The sequence below is a fragment of the Myotis lucifugus genome, unplaced genomic scaffold (genome assembly GCF_000147115.1).
Source record: "Myotis lucifugus unplaced genomic scaffold, Myoluc2.0 scaffold_246, whole genome shotgun sequence".
Classification (NCBI taxonomy): Eukaryota; Metazoa; Chordata; class Mammalia; order Chiroptera; family Vespertilionidae; genus Myotis; species Myotis lucifugus.
The window spans coordinates 372,554-389,828 of record NW_005871294.1 but is presented as its reverse complement, the minus strand read 5'-3'; the positions used below and the strand labels follow the sequence as shown (position 1 = coordinate 389,828).

The window sequence follows — 17,275 nt, the reverse complement described above, 5'->3', positions numbered from 1 at the left end:
AGCAGCCTCCCAGCTGAGTTCTCCAGAAAGATCTAACTAAGAGGGAGCAGAAAGGGGGAGATTCTATCATTTGCTTTGGACATTCCATCACAATAGCTACATGCTTTTGATAAACACAAAGCACCTCCTCAAGGTTGGATCATTGTGACACTTCTCTAAAAAGTTCCTCTCCAGAGATGGCCATGTATAGAAGTCATCAGTGAATTTTGCCTGTGGGATTCCTGGCCACTCCTTCTTGTCAGTACTATCCTCATGTCCACATTGCTCCTCTGGGTAGAATCTGGTGATGGCTTGGAAATGGAGAGCTTTGATATTATAAGCAATGTGTGATGGGAAATCAGAGGTGCATAAAGGGGACCATGGCTAATATGGCAGGGAAAGTATCTCTGAAAACTCCTCAGTATGGCCAAGGTGGTGGTATCTCTAAATGCCACTGTGGGAGGCAGGAAGGAGTGCCCCTCAGTCTGTGTGGCCTTAAGCTTGCAGATGAGTGGGAAGAGATTGCAAACACTGTCTTCCATGGAGGTACTCTAATGAGACTCATGTATGGAGTACTTTTAACAGTTGATTTTCTAGAGCTGGTTTTTTGTTTGTTTGTTACCATGTTATAGAACTCTATCTGCTCGTGGAGATGACTACTGGCAGAGATGGGTTAGTGGCCACTTCTGACTTAAACTAGTTGCTGACCTGGTTAAATGTACTCATCTACCCTGGATGTCTGCTGTTTGCCTGAAGAAATATTTTTTGTTATTATTGTTTTTATTTTATTTTTTACCTGGGTATTTAAAACCATCAAGGAGGCTTCTTGTTTCTTAATTCATCCTCAAGGCCCATCACTCCTATAGTTGGCCATTTATGTTACCTTCCCTACCTCAGTGGATACTGTCATATTTCTCTAACACTCTAGGATTTCTGAATTTCCTTGAGTCTTGCCTGACATGACTTGGTCTCACAGCCAAAAATCCTTGAGCTCAAAATATATGAAGAGGCTAATTGGTCCTTTCCCCAGTATTCAGTCCTCCACCCAACTGGTATTGTGAACCCCCAATCTGTATTCATCCCTAAGCTGGTTAGTATCAAGTGTACAAAGGCATTTCAGTGGAGTTGCTTTCTTGCTCTCAAGATATTTAATGTAGTTTCCAAGATAAGACTAATTTACAAGAAGAAAGAGCCAACAATCTAAACAGAATTTTATATTCATTTTTTCTTGCTTGGGATCTTTTTTTTTAATTGAGTTTATGAGGGTGACATTGGTTAATAAAATTATATAGGTTTTAGGAATACAATTCTACAATACATCATCTGTATATTGTATTGTGTGTTTACCACCCCAAGTCAAGTCTCTTTCCATCACCATTTTGCCCTCTCTCCCTTCTACCTTCCCACCCCATTCCCTGTGGCAATCACCATACTATTGTCTCTTCTCACCCATCCCCCAAACACCTCCCCTCTGACAGCTATCAGTCTGTTCTCTATATCCACGAGTCTGTCTCCACTTTGTTTGTTGGTTTATTTTGTCCATTGGATTCCACATACAGTATTTGTCTTTCTCTGACTGGCTTATTTCACTTAGCATAATACTCTTCAGGTCCATCTATGCTATCCCAAAAGGTAAGATTTCCTTCTTTTTTAACAGCTGAGTAGTATTCCATTGTATAAATGTACCACAGCTTTTTTATCCACTTGTCTACTGATGGGCCACACCATGACACATCATGATTAAAATGGCAAAGGTTAAAGACAAAGAAGAATCTTAAAAATGACAAGAGAAAAGCAATTAGTTACTTACAAGGGAGCTCCCATAAGATTGTCAGCTGATTTCTCAACAGAAACATTTCAGGCCAGAAGGGATTGGCATGAAATATTCAAAGTGATGAAAAGCAAGGACCTAAAACCAAGACTACTTTACCCAGCAAGGCTATCATTTAAAATTGAAGGAGGAATATAGAGTTCCCCAGGCAAAAAAAGCTAAGTGAGTTTGTTGTGAGTTTGTTGCCATTAAACCAGTATTATAAGAAATGTTAAAGGGCCTGCTTTAAGAAGTAGAAGGAAAAGAAAAACAAATAAAATGGCAATAAATACATACCTATCAATAATCACTTTATTTTTTAATATGCTTTTTAAATTGATTTTAGAAAGAGAAGAAGGGAGATGGAGAGAGGGAGAGAGAGGGGGTAGAGAGGGACAAAGAGAGAAAAAGAGAGAGAGAGAGAGAGAGAGAGAGAGAGAGAGAGAGAGAGACACCGAGCAGTTGCCTCCTGCATGCACCCCGACTGGGTATTGAACCCATAACCTGGGCATGTGCCCTGACCAGAAATTGAACCGGTGACCTTTTGGTGATGAGTTGACACTCAACCCACTGAGCAACCCTGGCCAAGGCTCAATGATCACTTGAAATATAAATGACTTAAATGCTCCAATCAAAAGACATAGGGTAGCTGAATGATAAGAAAACAAGACCCATATTATATATACTGTCTACAAGAGATCCACCTCAGAAAGAAAGATACACACAGACTAATAGTAAAAGGATGGAAAAAGATATTTCATGCAAATTGAAATGAAGAAAAAAAGGCTGGTATATTAGCAGCTATCCATCTCTGCTAGACCTTTCAACCACACACACACTTTTAAGACAAGCTTGAGAATTCTGTTCTTACATCACTCCAGCCGAGAGGTAAACTTACCTTATAACCCACAATATTGTCCTTGTCTTTTATAGGTAACCGTCTTTAAATCAAAAGACAAAAGTGTATACCATTTGCAACAACATGGATGGACCTAGAGGGTATTATGATAAGTGAAATAAGTCAGATAGAGTAAGACAAATACCATATGATTTCACTTACATTTGGACTCTAAAGAACAAAATTAATGAACCAAGAAAACAGAAACAGACTTAATAGATACAGAAAACAGACTGATGATTGCCACATGGGAGGAAGACTGGGTGAAAAAGATGAAGGGATTAAGAAGTACAAATTAGTAGTTACAAAACAGTCACGAGGATGTAAAGTACAGCATAGAGAATATAAATAATATTGTAATAATTATGTATGGTGTCAGGTGGGTACTAGACTTATTGGGGGGGATTTGTAAATTATATGTGTCTAACCACTATGCTGTACACATAAACTAATATAAAATAATATTGGATGTCAACTGTAATTGAAGGAAATTTTAAAAATAAAATACAACAAAAGGACAAAAGTGTGGTTCTCAAATCAAAAATGTAAAATGATCCTAAGGCTGTGTTTTTCAAATTGCAGGTCCAGATCCATTAGCAAGTCATGAAATCATTTTAGAGGGTCAGGGTCATTTTAGTAAAATAGGATAGAAAATCTCTAGTAAAAGTGGGATTGTTTTACAAAACTTTGGGTTCAGTTACATGTGTTTATAACTTTGTGTGTACAGGGTCACATCGTAAACTATATTTCTTACTATGGGTCACAGTTGAAAATTTTGAAAAACATACCACTGAAGGTTTCTGAGGAAAATACTGTGATCTTGGAAATAGTAATTGATTATGAGGAAGGTCTACAGTGAAAGGTTGTGTATCACTTTTGCATTGTCTCTCTTTTTAAAGAAATATATTTTTATTTACTTCAGAGAGAGGAAAAGAGAGAGAGAGAGAGAGAGAGAGAGAGAGAGAAACTGATGAGAGAGAAACATCGATCGGCTGCCTCCTGCACGCCACCTGTCAGGGATCCAGCCTGCAATCTGAGCATGTGCCCTGACTGGGAATTGAACCAACAACCTCTCAGTGCATGGAACGATCGATTGATGCTCAACCACAGAGCCACACAAGCAGGGCTGCATTGTCCCTCTTGGTGTGGTGTGCCTATGCCTGTTCCTCTCACAGCATGTTGAGAACTTGCTTTCCCACCTAACCATAGAGTACAGCTGTGCTTGTGAGGCATCTGGGCAGTGTCTAGGGACTATAGGTCCACTTCTCACTTTAAGAAACTTCTAGATGAGCACTGGCTGGTGTTATTCAGTAGTTAGAGCATCATCCCATATACCAAAGGTTTATGGGCTTGATTCTCAGTCAGGGCACCTATGCAGATTGTGGGTTCCATCCCCGGTTGGGGCACATGCATGAGGCAACCCATCGAATGCTTCTCTCTCTCTCCCTCTCCTTTCCTCTCTCTGTAAAATCAATGCAAAACATATCCTCAGGTGAGGATTTAAAAAAAAAGAAAAGAAAACAAACTTCTAGGTGAATAGCCTTTAAAAAGTTTATACATACCCACACACTCCTCCTCTGCCCCAGTTAGGCCCATTAAAAGAATTTTTTTAAAAGCCTGAGCATTCTAGATGTTTATGACAGAAAGGGAACTCTGACTCTCTGCTCTAATGCTCACAGATAGAGCAGTAAAGCTGTGTTCTGGGTCACAGAGTGTTATATATAAAACTAAAAAAAGCCACTATGTTGCCAACCCAGGTTATTTTATTACCTAAAAAATAATTAAATTGCAATGTAAGAAAATTAGAAAGTACAGATTAATGAACAGATGAAAAATACAGCCATACATACAGTTTTTCTTCCAATAAGGAGATTATGAGAAAATCTATATTGGGTTTAGTGATGAATTTTTAGATACATAACCAAAAGCACAATCCATGAAAAGAATCGTTAAGTTGGACTTCATTAAAGTTAAAATCTTCTGCTCTCCAAAAGACACTGTTAAGAGAAAATGAAAAGACAATCCATACTGAGAGAGAATCTTTGCAAAACACCTATTTAATAAAAGACTGGTACCCAAAATATACAAAAAACTCTTAAAACTCCATAATAAGAAAATGAACAACCCAATTTTAAAAATGGACAAAAGACCTGAACACCTCACCAAGTATGTACAAATAGCAAGTAAGCATATCAAAAGATGTTCAACATCATATGTCATTAGCGAATTGAAAATTAAAGCAACTATGAGATACCACTACACACTTATTAAAATGGCCAAAATCTAGAACACTGACACCACCAAATGCTGGTAAGGATGTGGAGCAACAAGAACTCTCATTCACTGCTGATGGGAGTGCAAAATGGTACTACTCCTTTGAAAACAGTTTGGCAGTTTCTTACAAAACTAAAGTACTCTTACCATATGGATCCAGCAATTGTGTTCTTTCCTATTACCCAAATTTACTGAAAATGTATGTGCACACAAAAAACCCGTCACTTAAATGTTTATAACAGCGTTTTTCATAATTGCTAGACTTTAGAAGCAACCAATATATCCTTCAATAGGTGAATGAATAATCAAACCATAGTAAATCTATACAATGGAATATTATTCAGCATTAAGAAGAAATGAGCTAGCAATCCATTTGAGACATGGAGGAAATATATTTTGCTAAGTGAAAGAAGTCAAACTGAAAAGACTACATACTATATGATTCCAACTCTGAACCATCCTGGAAAAGGCAAAACTATAAAGACAATAAAAATATCTGTGGTCAACAACCAAAACACACACAAAAAACCCCAAACCAATTTTAAAATGGACATTGGACTTAAACGTTTCTCCAAAGAAGATACACATAGCCAATAAACATAAAAATGCTCAACATAATTAGTCATTAAAGAAATGCAAATCAAAACTACAATGAGATAACATTTCATACCCATTAGCACAGCTATTATTTTTTAAAAAAGAAAGAACAAGTGTTGGCAAGGATGTGAAAAAATTGGAACCCTTGTGTACTGCTGGTGCAGCTGCTATGAAAAACAATTTGGCAGTGATTCCCTTAAAAATTAAACATAGAATTACCATATAATCCAGCAATTCCACTCCTAGGTATATTTCCAAAGGAACAGAAAGCAGGAACTCAAAAACATACTTGCACACGATGTTCACAGAAGCATTTTTCATGATAGTCCAATGATTGAAACAACCCAAATGTCCATCAACAGATGAATGGATAAATTAAAGGTGCTATCCTATATAATAAAAGCCTAATAAGCTAACTGGCCGGTCATCCAGTGACAGGTCAACTGTTCAACCAATCAAAGTGTAATATGCTAATGATATGCTAAGGCCACTCAACTGCTTGCTATGACATGCACTAACCACCAGGAAGCAGACATTCGACCGGTCGACCAGTCGCTATGATGTGCACTGACCACCAAGAGGCAGATACTCCTACCAGTAGGTTAGTTTGCTGCTGGGGTTCAGTGGATCGGGACTGAGCGAGATGGGCTGGACACACCCTGGAGCCCTCCCACAGTCCCTCCATGGCCCCAATCATGCACCAGTGGGGTCCCTGACCTGGCCTGTACCCTCTCAAATCTTGGACCCCTTGAGGGATGTCAGAGAGCCGGTTTCAGCCCGATCCCAGAAGCCACTCCCCTCAGGAGGGTGCCAGACACAGGGCTCACAGCTGGCAAGCGCTGCTGCGGGCAGCATGAGCCTCTCTCGATTGGGACTGATTGGGCAGGAGCCCACGGCAGGTGTAGTGGGGTTGGGATGAGTGGGAGCAGCAGGTAGGAGCTGTAGGTGGTGTTGGACTGCAGGTTTCAGCCCGATCCCCGCAGGCCACCCAGAGGGACCCCACCTGTGCATGAATTCATGCACCAGGCATCTAGTATACATATAATGGAATATTATTCAGCCATAAAAAGAAATTAAATTCTCATACATGATGCTTCAACATGGATGAACCTTGAATACATTGTGCTATGCAAAATAAGCCAGATACAAAAGTCAAATATTACATGATTCCACTTATATGAAGTACCTACAAGAGCAAAATTGATAGAGACAAAAAGTAGAGTAGAAGTTAACAGGTACTGGGGGTAGGGTGGAGAAAATGGGGAGTTGTTTAATGGGTACAAAGTTTCTATTTGGATTGATGAAAAGTTTTGGAAGTTGGTAGTGGTGATGGTTATACAACATTGGTAATTTTATTAACCAATGTCACCCCAATAAAATCAATAAAAAATGGTGAAAATGTTACATATATTTACCACAATTTTTTTAAAAAAGATCAGTGGTTTCCAGGAGTTAAAAAAAATGAAAAAGGGGCCCTAACTGGTTTGGCTCAGTGGATAGAGCATCGGCCTGCGGACTGAAGGGTCCCAGATTCGATTCTGGTCAAGGGCATGTATCTTGGTTGCGGGCACATCCCCAGTAGGGCGTGTGCAGGAGGCAGCTGATTGATGTTTCTCTCTCATCGATGTTTCTAACTCTCTATCCCTCTCCCTTCCTCTCTGTAAAAAATCAATAAAAATATATTTTGAAAAAAAAAAGAAAAAGGGATGAAGAGATGGAACATAGTATTTTGGGGGCAGTGAAATATTCTATATGACATTGTAATGGTGGATACATGTCACTATACATTGGCCAAAACCCAAAAGTGAACCCTACTGTAAACTATTAACTTTAGCAATAATAATATATTGGTATTGGCTCATCAATTGTTACAAACACCCCACACTAAATGCAAGATGTTAATAATACGGGAAATTGTATGTGACTAAGGGTGGGAAGTGGACATATGATGAGAACTCTCTGTACTTCCTGTCCAGCATTTCTGCAAATCTAAAGTTCTAAAAATAGTTTCAATATTAAAAAAATTATACTATAATAAGCATATTTTTCTAACTTGCTTTTTTCACTGTTCATACATTATCAACATCTTCCTAGGGGTTCAGCCTACACAGGCAGAGGCAAGTATAGGATGACAATGGGAAGGTTAGCCAAAATAAAGATGAAGCTGTGGAAGGAGGATGAGATTCAGAGGATGTGGGGATAAAGGGGCAGGGGATGTTGTACTCAAAACCCACAGAGAAGAAGGACTAGAATCTGAGTGGACACGCGGAGCTAACAGAGCCCTTGAGTCTGAGCATTCCAACAGGCTGGGAATTCGAGCAGGGCAGGGAGTTTCAGTTTATGCTTAGAGACTCTGGTCCCCTGCTGGCAAGAGGCTGGCATGACAGGATTGAGCAAGATCAAGGAGAGGACTCACACTCACTCCTGTGCCCAGCATATTTCTATGACTTCCCGGCAAGGGTGGAGTGAGCAGGTAAAAAGTCAGGCAATTGTGGTGGTCAGTTGCCTGAAATTCCGTAATAGAAATCTGCTGGGGCAGGTAAAAGCCTATGGGGGACCATGGGAAGGACCTGCTCCACCTAAAACAGGATGTGTGCACATTAACCTTGGCTTCCCATCTGATGCTGTTGCCACCCCTGTGTCACTTTCCATCTCCCAGGCATCCTTTCACATGACTCTCTGCCCAAATCCCACCAGGCAGGGAGGATGTGCCTGTCATAAGACCTCCTATTATCTCTGGGGATGCTTTAGGAAAGCACCTGGGGGGTGTTGGCTCAGCAGACCTGGGTCTTGTGTCTTCTTGTTCTAGAGGCCACACTAGGGACCCCCATCCCTTAGGCACAAAATCGCCATTCAGAGGAGGGACACATTCTTGCTTCTTCCCATCCTGGCTTTTCTGCATCTTGCTAGCAATGAACACATCATGCTAAGTGCTAGGGTCCCACCAGAGGTAGGGAATCCTGCCACCACCTCCTCCTCATTTGATAGAATGTTGTTGAGTCATCCTGGATTTCCTTCGGAATTAGAGAGGCAGGGGCATCCCACAGTCCCCTTACCATGTCATACGGAAACAACAGCCCTTCTGATGCTTCTCTCCTTCATTTATACTTATTCCCTTTGTGACTACCTGGTCTCATGGTTTTATATACATCAGTCAATCAATCAACCAACCAACCAATCATCTGTAGCCAGGACCTTCCCTGAGGACCATCAGGATTCTGTGTTGAGGATAGACTGTTGGAGATATTGTGTCAGGAAGAAGCTGGGAGATTAGTTATGATACTATTTGCAGTAATCGTAGCAGCAGAGGAGGTGAGAAGTGGTCATGTTCTGCATTTGTTTTGAAGGTAGAGACAAAAGGATTTACTGATGGATTGGAAGTGGACTGTTAGAAACAAAAGTCAATGAGGACACCAATTTTTTTGGCCTGAACAAATGGCAAGAGACAGGTGCCATTAACAGATGTGGGAATTACTGTGGTGAAAACAGATTTGGTATGTGTGATTGGGTGGTGGTGGTAGATACGTGGAATCAGGAGTTCACTTTTGAGATGAATAGTGGACATGCAAGTGTATATTTTGAGTAGGCAATTTGGGAATGTGAGACTGTCTACCCCATAAGATAATGACCTCCATGGAAGCAAGGCCTGTGTCTTGGTGAACGTTGTGTCTGGCATACAATAAGTATGGAACACAGTAAGTACTCAAATATTTTAATTGTTGAATGTAATGTGCCTCTTTTTAAAAAATATATATATTTATATTTGAGAGGAAGGAAGAGAGAGAGAGAAAGAGAGAGAGAGAGAGAGAGAGAGAGAGAGAGAGAGAGAGAGAGCAACACCAATGATGAGAGCAACACCAATGATGAGAGCGGTTCATCATTTGGCCGCCTTCCGCATGCCCCACACTAGGGATTGAACCTGCAACCTGGGAATTGTGCCTTTTAAGGTCATTTTTATTGTGACCCCTTCATGTGACCCTAGGGTTCTTCTCATCAGCTGAGTACTTCCTCCTGTGGTCGGACCCCACACACCATAATACTCATCACATTAATGTAGTCATTGGTCTACTTTGCCCAGCCCAGGCTCATGGTTCCATGAGCTCCATTGGAGGAGGGCCTGTGGGCTGTTCACTGTTATGTCCCTAGGGTCTGGCATAGTACCTAGCATATAAAGTACTCAGATATCTGAATTGTTGAATGCAAAATTCAGCTAAAAGTCATTTTTATTGTGACCCTTTTGAGGAACTTCTCCTCAACTATTCTTCACTTTAGGAGGCATTCATTCATGCAACTGAAAGGCAATGAGGGTCAAACAGGCAACAGGCTACTGCAGGTTCCCAGATGGCTAACCCTTAAAGAGTTAATCAATAACAACAGGGCACAGAGAGAAAAGATGCTATCATTTACTTCTGACATCTGTCATATTAGCTTTGTGCTTTTGATAAACACAAAGCACCTCCCCAAGGATGGTGCACACTCCTCTAAAACCTTCCCTACAGGTTCTGGATATACAGAGTTTATCCATAAATTGTGTCTATGGGCCAAAAATGCACTGGATTCCTGGCCACTACTTCTTGTGCTGTCTTCATGTTCACATTGCTCCTCTGGGGCCCAAAGACACTATCAGAAGAATTCAAGCCTGATCTTTGGCTTCAATGCACCTTAGAGAAGGGTCTTCCTTTTCTGCCCAAGTCCCTTTATCTGTAGTTCAGGGTGGAGCTGAAAGAGTTACATGGAATGCTAATCCATCTGAAATATGAATTTAAGCTCTTATACCATATGGGAAGTACTATCTACCTCCTCTACTCTCTTGATTACATATCACATTGAAAATAAGCAGGCAAAAACAGGTGGTTTTTTGCATAGAGTTATAGTGTATATTTGAAGAAGGTACTGCCTCACCTGCAAATTAATGGAAACGATGACAGCCTTTTTCAGAAATATGCAGAGGTTTTGGAAACCCTGAACTCTTTTTTTTCTGGGATGGGTTTTCTCCCTGTATAGACTAGTGCCTCCTGCTGAGGTGAGAGTTGAGACCTGGCATGGACTTTTGGTTGAGTGGCACAAGTCAGCTGAGGACAGTGCTTAGATCTGTTGTGGGAAAGGCACTGGAACCATGAGTGGCCAGGCTCAAAGGGGTGTTGCTGGAGTTCATTGTCTAGGCACTGGTGGGCATCAAAGAAGGTGATATTCTTGTCCTCTATTGCTTCATAGGGCGTCTGGTGGAGGGTGGACTCTTCTCAACCTTTTTGGTCGTGGTTTTGGCCACTGTCTCATCCTTAGAAAGGAGAATGGATTCTTTATGCCCTTGATCTTTCAACTTGTGTTTAATCCAGTGTGTAAAATGCTTCATCTTATTTCCCAAGCCAGCTTCTGCAGCTTCTGGAAGGGTAGGGCTCTTGTGAATGTGAGCTGCCTTTACCAGACCCTAAAGCTCCTGATCCTAGAAAGTGTGACCCTACAAATTTGGTTCCTGAAAAGTTTGGATCTGAAAAATGTGGGCCCCTTCAAATGCTGGACTTGCAAAATTTGGCCTAGTGAATGGTGGCCCAGAAGGTGATCCTGTAAGGTCAGGCCATTTCAGCTCTGGACACTGCAGATTTGGCATTCTCAGGAATCCTTATTTGGATGAGGTCATTCAGCTTGCCCTACTGGCCCTGCAGACCATTCTTATCTGGACATTCTGCCCCAAGAAATCTTGGAGGATGCTCTAAGAACTCAAGGTGAGGGTGACTCTATAGATCCAGACTTGTCATTGCTAGTCTCTACTCACTCAAGGCAACCATCTTGGTCAAATTAAAATTCTATTTGAGAAAGATCCTGGAGATACAGTTGTGAAGTCAGGGGCTCTGGTGGTCCAACTTAGAAGTGTCCCTACATAACCTTGAATTTTGGCACAGTAGATGTTCTTTCTGGCTGGGGCGAACCTCAGTGTTGCACTCCCTTCTCTGTCATTCTCTGCTGTTTTGAGTTTCCCTGGGTCCTCTATTTTCTCTGCTGGAGTAGGGAGTTGTCTCTATCTTGGAGAGACCTGGGGCTAAGGAGCCTAGGGCTCCTCCTGGCTGTGGTTGTTCACACTGGCCTCCAGCTGAACACAAAGCACCCAAATCTCTGTCATGTCCCCACTGGGTTGTGAGATCTTGAAGGCCCAGTGAGTAGAACCATAAGGACTGCTCTGTAATTAGCTTGCTTTTGGTTCTGTGCACCACCTTAGTTTATTTGCAAGCTCTTCTTTAAAGTGGACCCTTCAGGGGCACATGGGATGCCTGGTGGGAGGGGGAGTTCCTGGGGCAATGTTTTCCCTTGGTTGTTTAGATTCCTAAAGGGCTCCTTGGCCCAGCTATTCCTTGAGATAGCCACAGTTCCTTCCCTGGACTCCTTTGTCATTATGAGATGTCCCACATGTATCTCCAGGAATTTCTTTTTCAGGTAAAAATTTAGTTTGGCCAAGACGGGTGTATTGAGTGTAACAGGGTACTAGGATCTGTCTGGCTATCTAGAGGCACTGTATCCATTAGCCTGTACTTCAATCTGGAATGCTCGAGCACTGTCTGCACAAGTTTCATCGGCATCCTGAAAGCATGGCCAGGACTTACACGTTGCTGTTTACATGAGATTGAGTCAGAGGCTCTATTGGACCCCCAACAAACCCAGGCTCCATCTCTGTAATTGCTGATTGGCTACTGATTGCTGGGGCCATGACCTTGGAGAAAGCCATGTAGTAAAGAGACAGCACCCCTGACAGAAGGCCAAAACTTGTCTCACTGACTCAGTTTCTCAGTGACTCCCTGCAAGGATACCCACGCAGGTGCTGCTCAAGGTGATCAGCGACAGCATATGGTGAGGTTTGTTGCTGCTGGTCAAGACCTGTCAGTATTCAGGGTGTTACTTTCTGATCCATTTAAGGGTTGATTGCTGCCTCCACACAGAAGTTTACTTTCTGGGCTGTAAGGGAACAAAGTTGCTTCCAGGGCCCCTGAAATGCTGCAGACCCAGAGATTTACAGTCCCCCCATGCAGACATGGACAGGGACAGTACCTAGTAGATCTCCCCCATTTGTAGTCTGGCTCTGCAACATTGCCTTGGCCAGGGCAAGCAACTGTGAACTGGTCCTGTTGCCACAAAGTATCAGAACAGGTCCCTATCCCCACTGGCCTCTAGGTCTGCAGATTAGGGGACACTCACACTGGTTAGGGTGCTGCTCCAGGGCAAGGGCTGCTGGTCATCAGGGGACAGAAGAAACTGGATGGACTGCTGGATCTTCTGGAGCAGGCCCTAGCAACGGTGAATTGACCTGCTAAACCGACCCCTTCTGCAGGTGGAACTCCAGCAGCTCTGGGCCTGCTCCAGGAAAACACTACCTGCTTCTTCCTGAATGAAATAGGCTTCCCCAACAGGTAGGCCCCTGAGTCTCAGGAGATAGGTTGCTTAACATATCTCAGGGCTTATGTTGCACGGTTCTCTGCATCTACAGAGATCTCTGGGCAACAGATGGCAAGTCCCACTGAGGCTGGAACTTCCTTTGCAGCAGTGCCACTCCAAGGCTTCACAATTGGTCAGAGTTGGAAATGGGACGTTGATATGGGCCTGTTGATAGTCAGATGGAGAAGCCCAAATTCAGAAATGTGGGAAGAAGGTAGAGCTACCCGACAGTAGAGACTAAGGAGAAATCACTGAAGGGAAAGGGACTGGGGACTCCCCTTTTGTGGAGAGATCTCCAGGGGTGGACCAGGGACTGTGCAGAAAAGAGGAACCATGAAAAAATAGCTGTGTTTATGCTGCAGATAACACACTGAATTCTCAGTGTGTTGCCAAGGTAATGGACAGAGACCACTTAGTAACCAAAGGGTGAGTCATGGAGTTTGGGATTTGCTTGCAGTGATATTTGCTCTGGATCCATAGTGGATCCTCCAAAAACCCAGAAAGTCTGGGTGGACTGGCTGAACTCCCATGACCCCAGGGGCCCCAAAAAGTAAGCCCCTGTGTGGAGGCAGCAATAAGCCCTTACGTGGATCAGGAACTGACACCCTGAATACTGACAGGTCTTGACCAGCAGCAACAAACCTTACCAGATGCTGTCGCTGATCACCTTGAGCAGCACCGGCATGGGTACCCTTGCAGGGAGTCACTGAGAAACTGAGTCAGTGAGACAACGAAGGCCTCCGAGGCAGCATTATGATGAAAGAAAAAGTTGTTTTTTCCCTCCAGGCTTGGAACCTATTCACGGTAGTGTGATATAAGCTGCCATAGGGCCTCTTCCACACATCTTGGAAGCCCTCAGCTATAGAAATGCATGAATTTATCTATCTGTATTTAAAGATACCTCGCACCTTTTGTGACACAGGAACAACAGGTGAAGGGACTGCAAGGCCATGGGGGTATTTTAGGTTTGTGAACTTTGGGTTCAGGGAAGGAAAAGGTATTCAAGGGCAGCTGACCTTGTTTCTCTGAGACATATTCGGTGTTGCTCGTCTTGTTCTGTTGGTTCACAGGAATCCTGCACTCCTCAAGGCTCCAAGAAGACGGATCTCTTGCGTCCCAGAACACATCTGGTGCTTGAAATTCCTGCCTTAGTTGGTGGTCAGCCCAGTAATCTTGGATGCTGATTGCACCAGTTGACTGGGGAGCTGACTGGGTTAAGGATTTGTGATCCTTTAGTTGTGTCATTGAGGGGGTTCCAGGTGGAACTGAAAGCTCTCTGGAGTGCTGGGAACTCTGACTTGGATCAAAAGACAAATTAGACATGGACAAAATATCTAGGCAAGAGGAGCCCTGCGATCGCCTCGATGAAGTGGGAGAGATGGGGGCATTCTCACTCTCCAGCAACTGCTTAATCTCCAGAGCCATAGCATTGCAGACAGGGCAGGAGGGGTCTGCACACAGGAGCCTCCGCACACTTCCCTCCTGAGGAAACCAGCGCTGGCTGGAAGAGGAAACATGGCAACTGTTATTGATGGGGTGACAGCTGCCTCTTTGGAAGCTGTGGCCTGAAGATTGGCCCTGCCCCCCGAGTCCTTCACACCCTGGGGCACACCCCCCACCCAGTGTTTACTCCCCTACTTTTCTTCCTAAGAAATTGCCACTTGGCAAGTTATTGTGTGCTGGGCTGAGGGTCTGGGGCTTGTTGGGCAAGGTCTCAGACAACCCGTGAGAACAGAGCCATGAGTGAGAGGTGGGTGAGTTCTTTGTTGACCTGGGCTGAGCAGCTTAACCAGAGATGGGAACAAAGGATGGGGAACTAATGGTTAGCTGATGGGATATCACCAGGGCCGTCACCAGGTAGAACTTGGACTCAGTCTCATTTAAGGCGAAGAAGGCCACGGCCTGGTAGTTAGTATTTCCAAGCTGTGGACAATGAGGTGCTTGTGAGAACTCTGCATTCTAGGGACTCTGATGAGTTGCTGTTATCTATAAATAACATCTCTTGGGAGCCAATCCCATTCTCTAGGGATTTTAAGAAGAGGATGAGATGACAAGCGCCTCGCTGGGGGCTGTCTCAGGAACTGAGCTCCCTGAAGACAGAACCAGAGGAAGTAATATCAGCAAGGTCTAGGGGTCTGCCCTTGAAAGGGTGTAGCTGTAAGAAGAGGATGAGAGTGATTACTTAGGTATGCACTTATTTATCCATTCTCTTGGCTGAATCACTTGTCTCATGGCTGAGTGCAGATCCATGTAGAGCCTTTTATGAATTAAGTACAAGTCAAATTCTGAATTCCAGGAGCACTGTGAGCTTAGCCCAGAGCAGAACTAGGACTCCTCCTCCTGAGATATGTGAGGCCTCCCTTGCCCTGGCAACCCCCTCAACCAATGCTCCAGCCTCCACTGTGTCTGACTTCCTCCTAGTCTTCATCCCTCTCTTCATCCCTCTCCCAGGCCAAGTAGAGAAATCATCACAGTTCAGACTGGAGCTGGAAGACTACAAAGAGCAAGTGATCACCTTTTCATGATAGCGATCAGCTCCCATGGCTTCTTATCGTCTCTGGAGGAATGTTTTCTAGCTGAGAAACCAGGAGACAGTGTTACATGGAATAGGAGAGGAGTCAGGGACATACTGTAGGAAGCTGAAGGTCAGAGAAACGTTCCATGGGAACCTTGCCCACAGTGGAGGGGAGTCAGAGAAGAAACTGGGACTTTACCTCTTGATGTTCTATCTTTAGTCCTTTGTTTAATTCTCCGTTGATGCTAAAAAAAAAAAAAGTTAGAGTATGAAGCTGGAGCATACTTTTTTTTCATGTCAAAATGAGACAAAACCTGCAAACTTTTTTCTGTATACCAATTTTATACATTCTTCTTTCTTTTCCCTACTCTACCTTTTTCACCCCATCATTTCCTTTCTCTTATTTCTGATTCATTTTGAGGCACTTTCATACTCCATACTTCCACCCCCATTCCCTGAACAAGTTCTGTGGAGAAATCAGAATGAGCCCTAACCGGTTTGGCTCAGTGGATAGAGTGTCAGCCTGCGGACTCAAGGGTCCCAGGTTCGATTCCATGGTCAAGGGCATGTACCTTGGTTGTGGGCACATCCCCAGTATGGAGTGTGCAGGAGGCAGCTGATCGATGTTTCTAACTATCCCTCTCCCTTCCTCTCTGTAAAAAAATCAATAAAAAAATATATTTTTTTAAAAAAGAATGAGACAGGAGAAAAAAGTAGAATAAAGGATGGATGGTCTAGTAGCCAAGAGACTTTAGCCATTCAAGGCTCTAAATGCTTACCATCCAGCCTGGCTGGCAGGGCTCAGTGGTTGAGCATTGACCTATGAATCAGGAGGTCGAAGTTCAATTCCCGGTCAGGGCACATGCCTGGATTGCCGGCTCAATCCCCAATGTGGGGCATGCAGGAGGCAGCCAATCAATGATTCTCTCTCATCATTGATGTTTTTATCTCTCTCTCCCTCTCCCTTCCTCTCTGAAATCAATAAAAATATATATTTTTAAAATGCCTACCAACCAGAAGAATCACCCACATTTAGAGCCAATAAGGATACCCCCATTAAAAAAGCAGGGAGTAAGGTAACAAGAGAAATTAAGGAAATAAAATCTCATTTGAGGCTTAATCGCTTCAGTCATGGATATAGCTTTCCCCTACCTGGCAACCACTCTTGTAAGGTCCAAATTTCAATCTTTGATGGTTCTTTTTCGCTTGCCAAATAATTAATGCAATAATGATGATGTAGCCATAAGTGTATAAGGGATATCCTATTTCCCACAGAACAAATGTAGGGTTCAACATGATCTAAACTTAGCCATCCTCCTCCTAGGCTTTCAAGATCTTGAAACATAATGAGTCCATATTCTAGACCTTGTCATCTCCGCCTCATAGAGGATGCAACCAGACCAACAGACTACATCACAAAGCCCTCCTGTTTCACAAGGAATGTGGATCATTACAGACCTTTATCTGTCTAGACAGTGATTTTCAACCTTTTTCATCTCATGGTACATATAAGCAAGTTGCTAAAATTCTGCAGCACACCAAAAAGTATATATTTTTGCTGATCTGACAAAAAAACAACAACTATAATCTTGATTCATTCACACTGGATGGCTATTGTTGCGTTGGCTGTTGTCACTATTTTTTTATATAAAGTATTTCTGCAAGGACATCTGGTGTCTTTTAATAAGAAATGGTATTTAAGCTCCTTCTCATCACTTTTTTAAAATATATTTTATTGATTTTTTTACAGAGAGGAAGGGAGAGGGATAGAGAGCCAGAA

The 17,275-nt window shown here is 43.0% G+C and overlaps 1 protein-coding gene across 1 annotated transcript; it reads right to left on the bottom strand.

The window, feature by feature from the left end:
• Window positions 1–10,758: 10,758 nt before the first annotated feature.
• FAM205C (family with sequence similarity 205 member C) lies at window positions 10,759–16,791 on the bottom strand. The gene is made up of 5 exons (XM_023762470.1): window positions 16,648–16,791; window positions 15,695–15,740; window positions 15,496–15,556; window positions 14,375–14,481; window positions 10,759–10,937 (listed from the first exon to the last, which is right to left on the bottom strand). Exons 1-5 carry the CDS (start codon window positions 16,789–16,791, stop codon window positions 10,759–10,761), a joined length of 537 nt encoding a protein of 178 aa, XP_023618238.1.
• Window positions 16,792–17,275: the final 484 nt, after the last annotated feature.

Excerpts from the sequence above, each read along its gene's own strand:
- FAM205C (XM_023762470.1), bottom strand. The coding sequence starts at position 16,791 with ATGTTGAACCCTACATTTGTTCTGTGGGAAATAGGATATCCCTTATAC. Across the intron at positions 15,557-15,694 it reads TAAAGATAGAACATCAAGAG|CTAGAAAACATTCCTCCAGA; the intron begins GTAAAGTCCCAG and ends CTGGTTTCTCAG. Across the intron at positions 14,482-15,495 it reads CTGATCGCTATCATGAAAAG|CCAGCGCTGGTTTCCTCAGG; the intron begins GTGATCACTTGC and ends TTCCTCTTCCAG.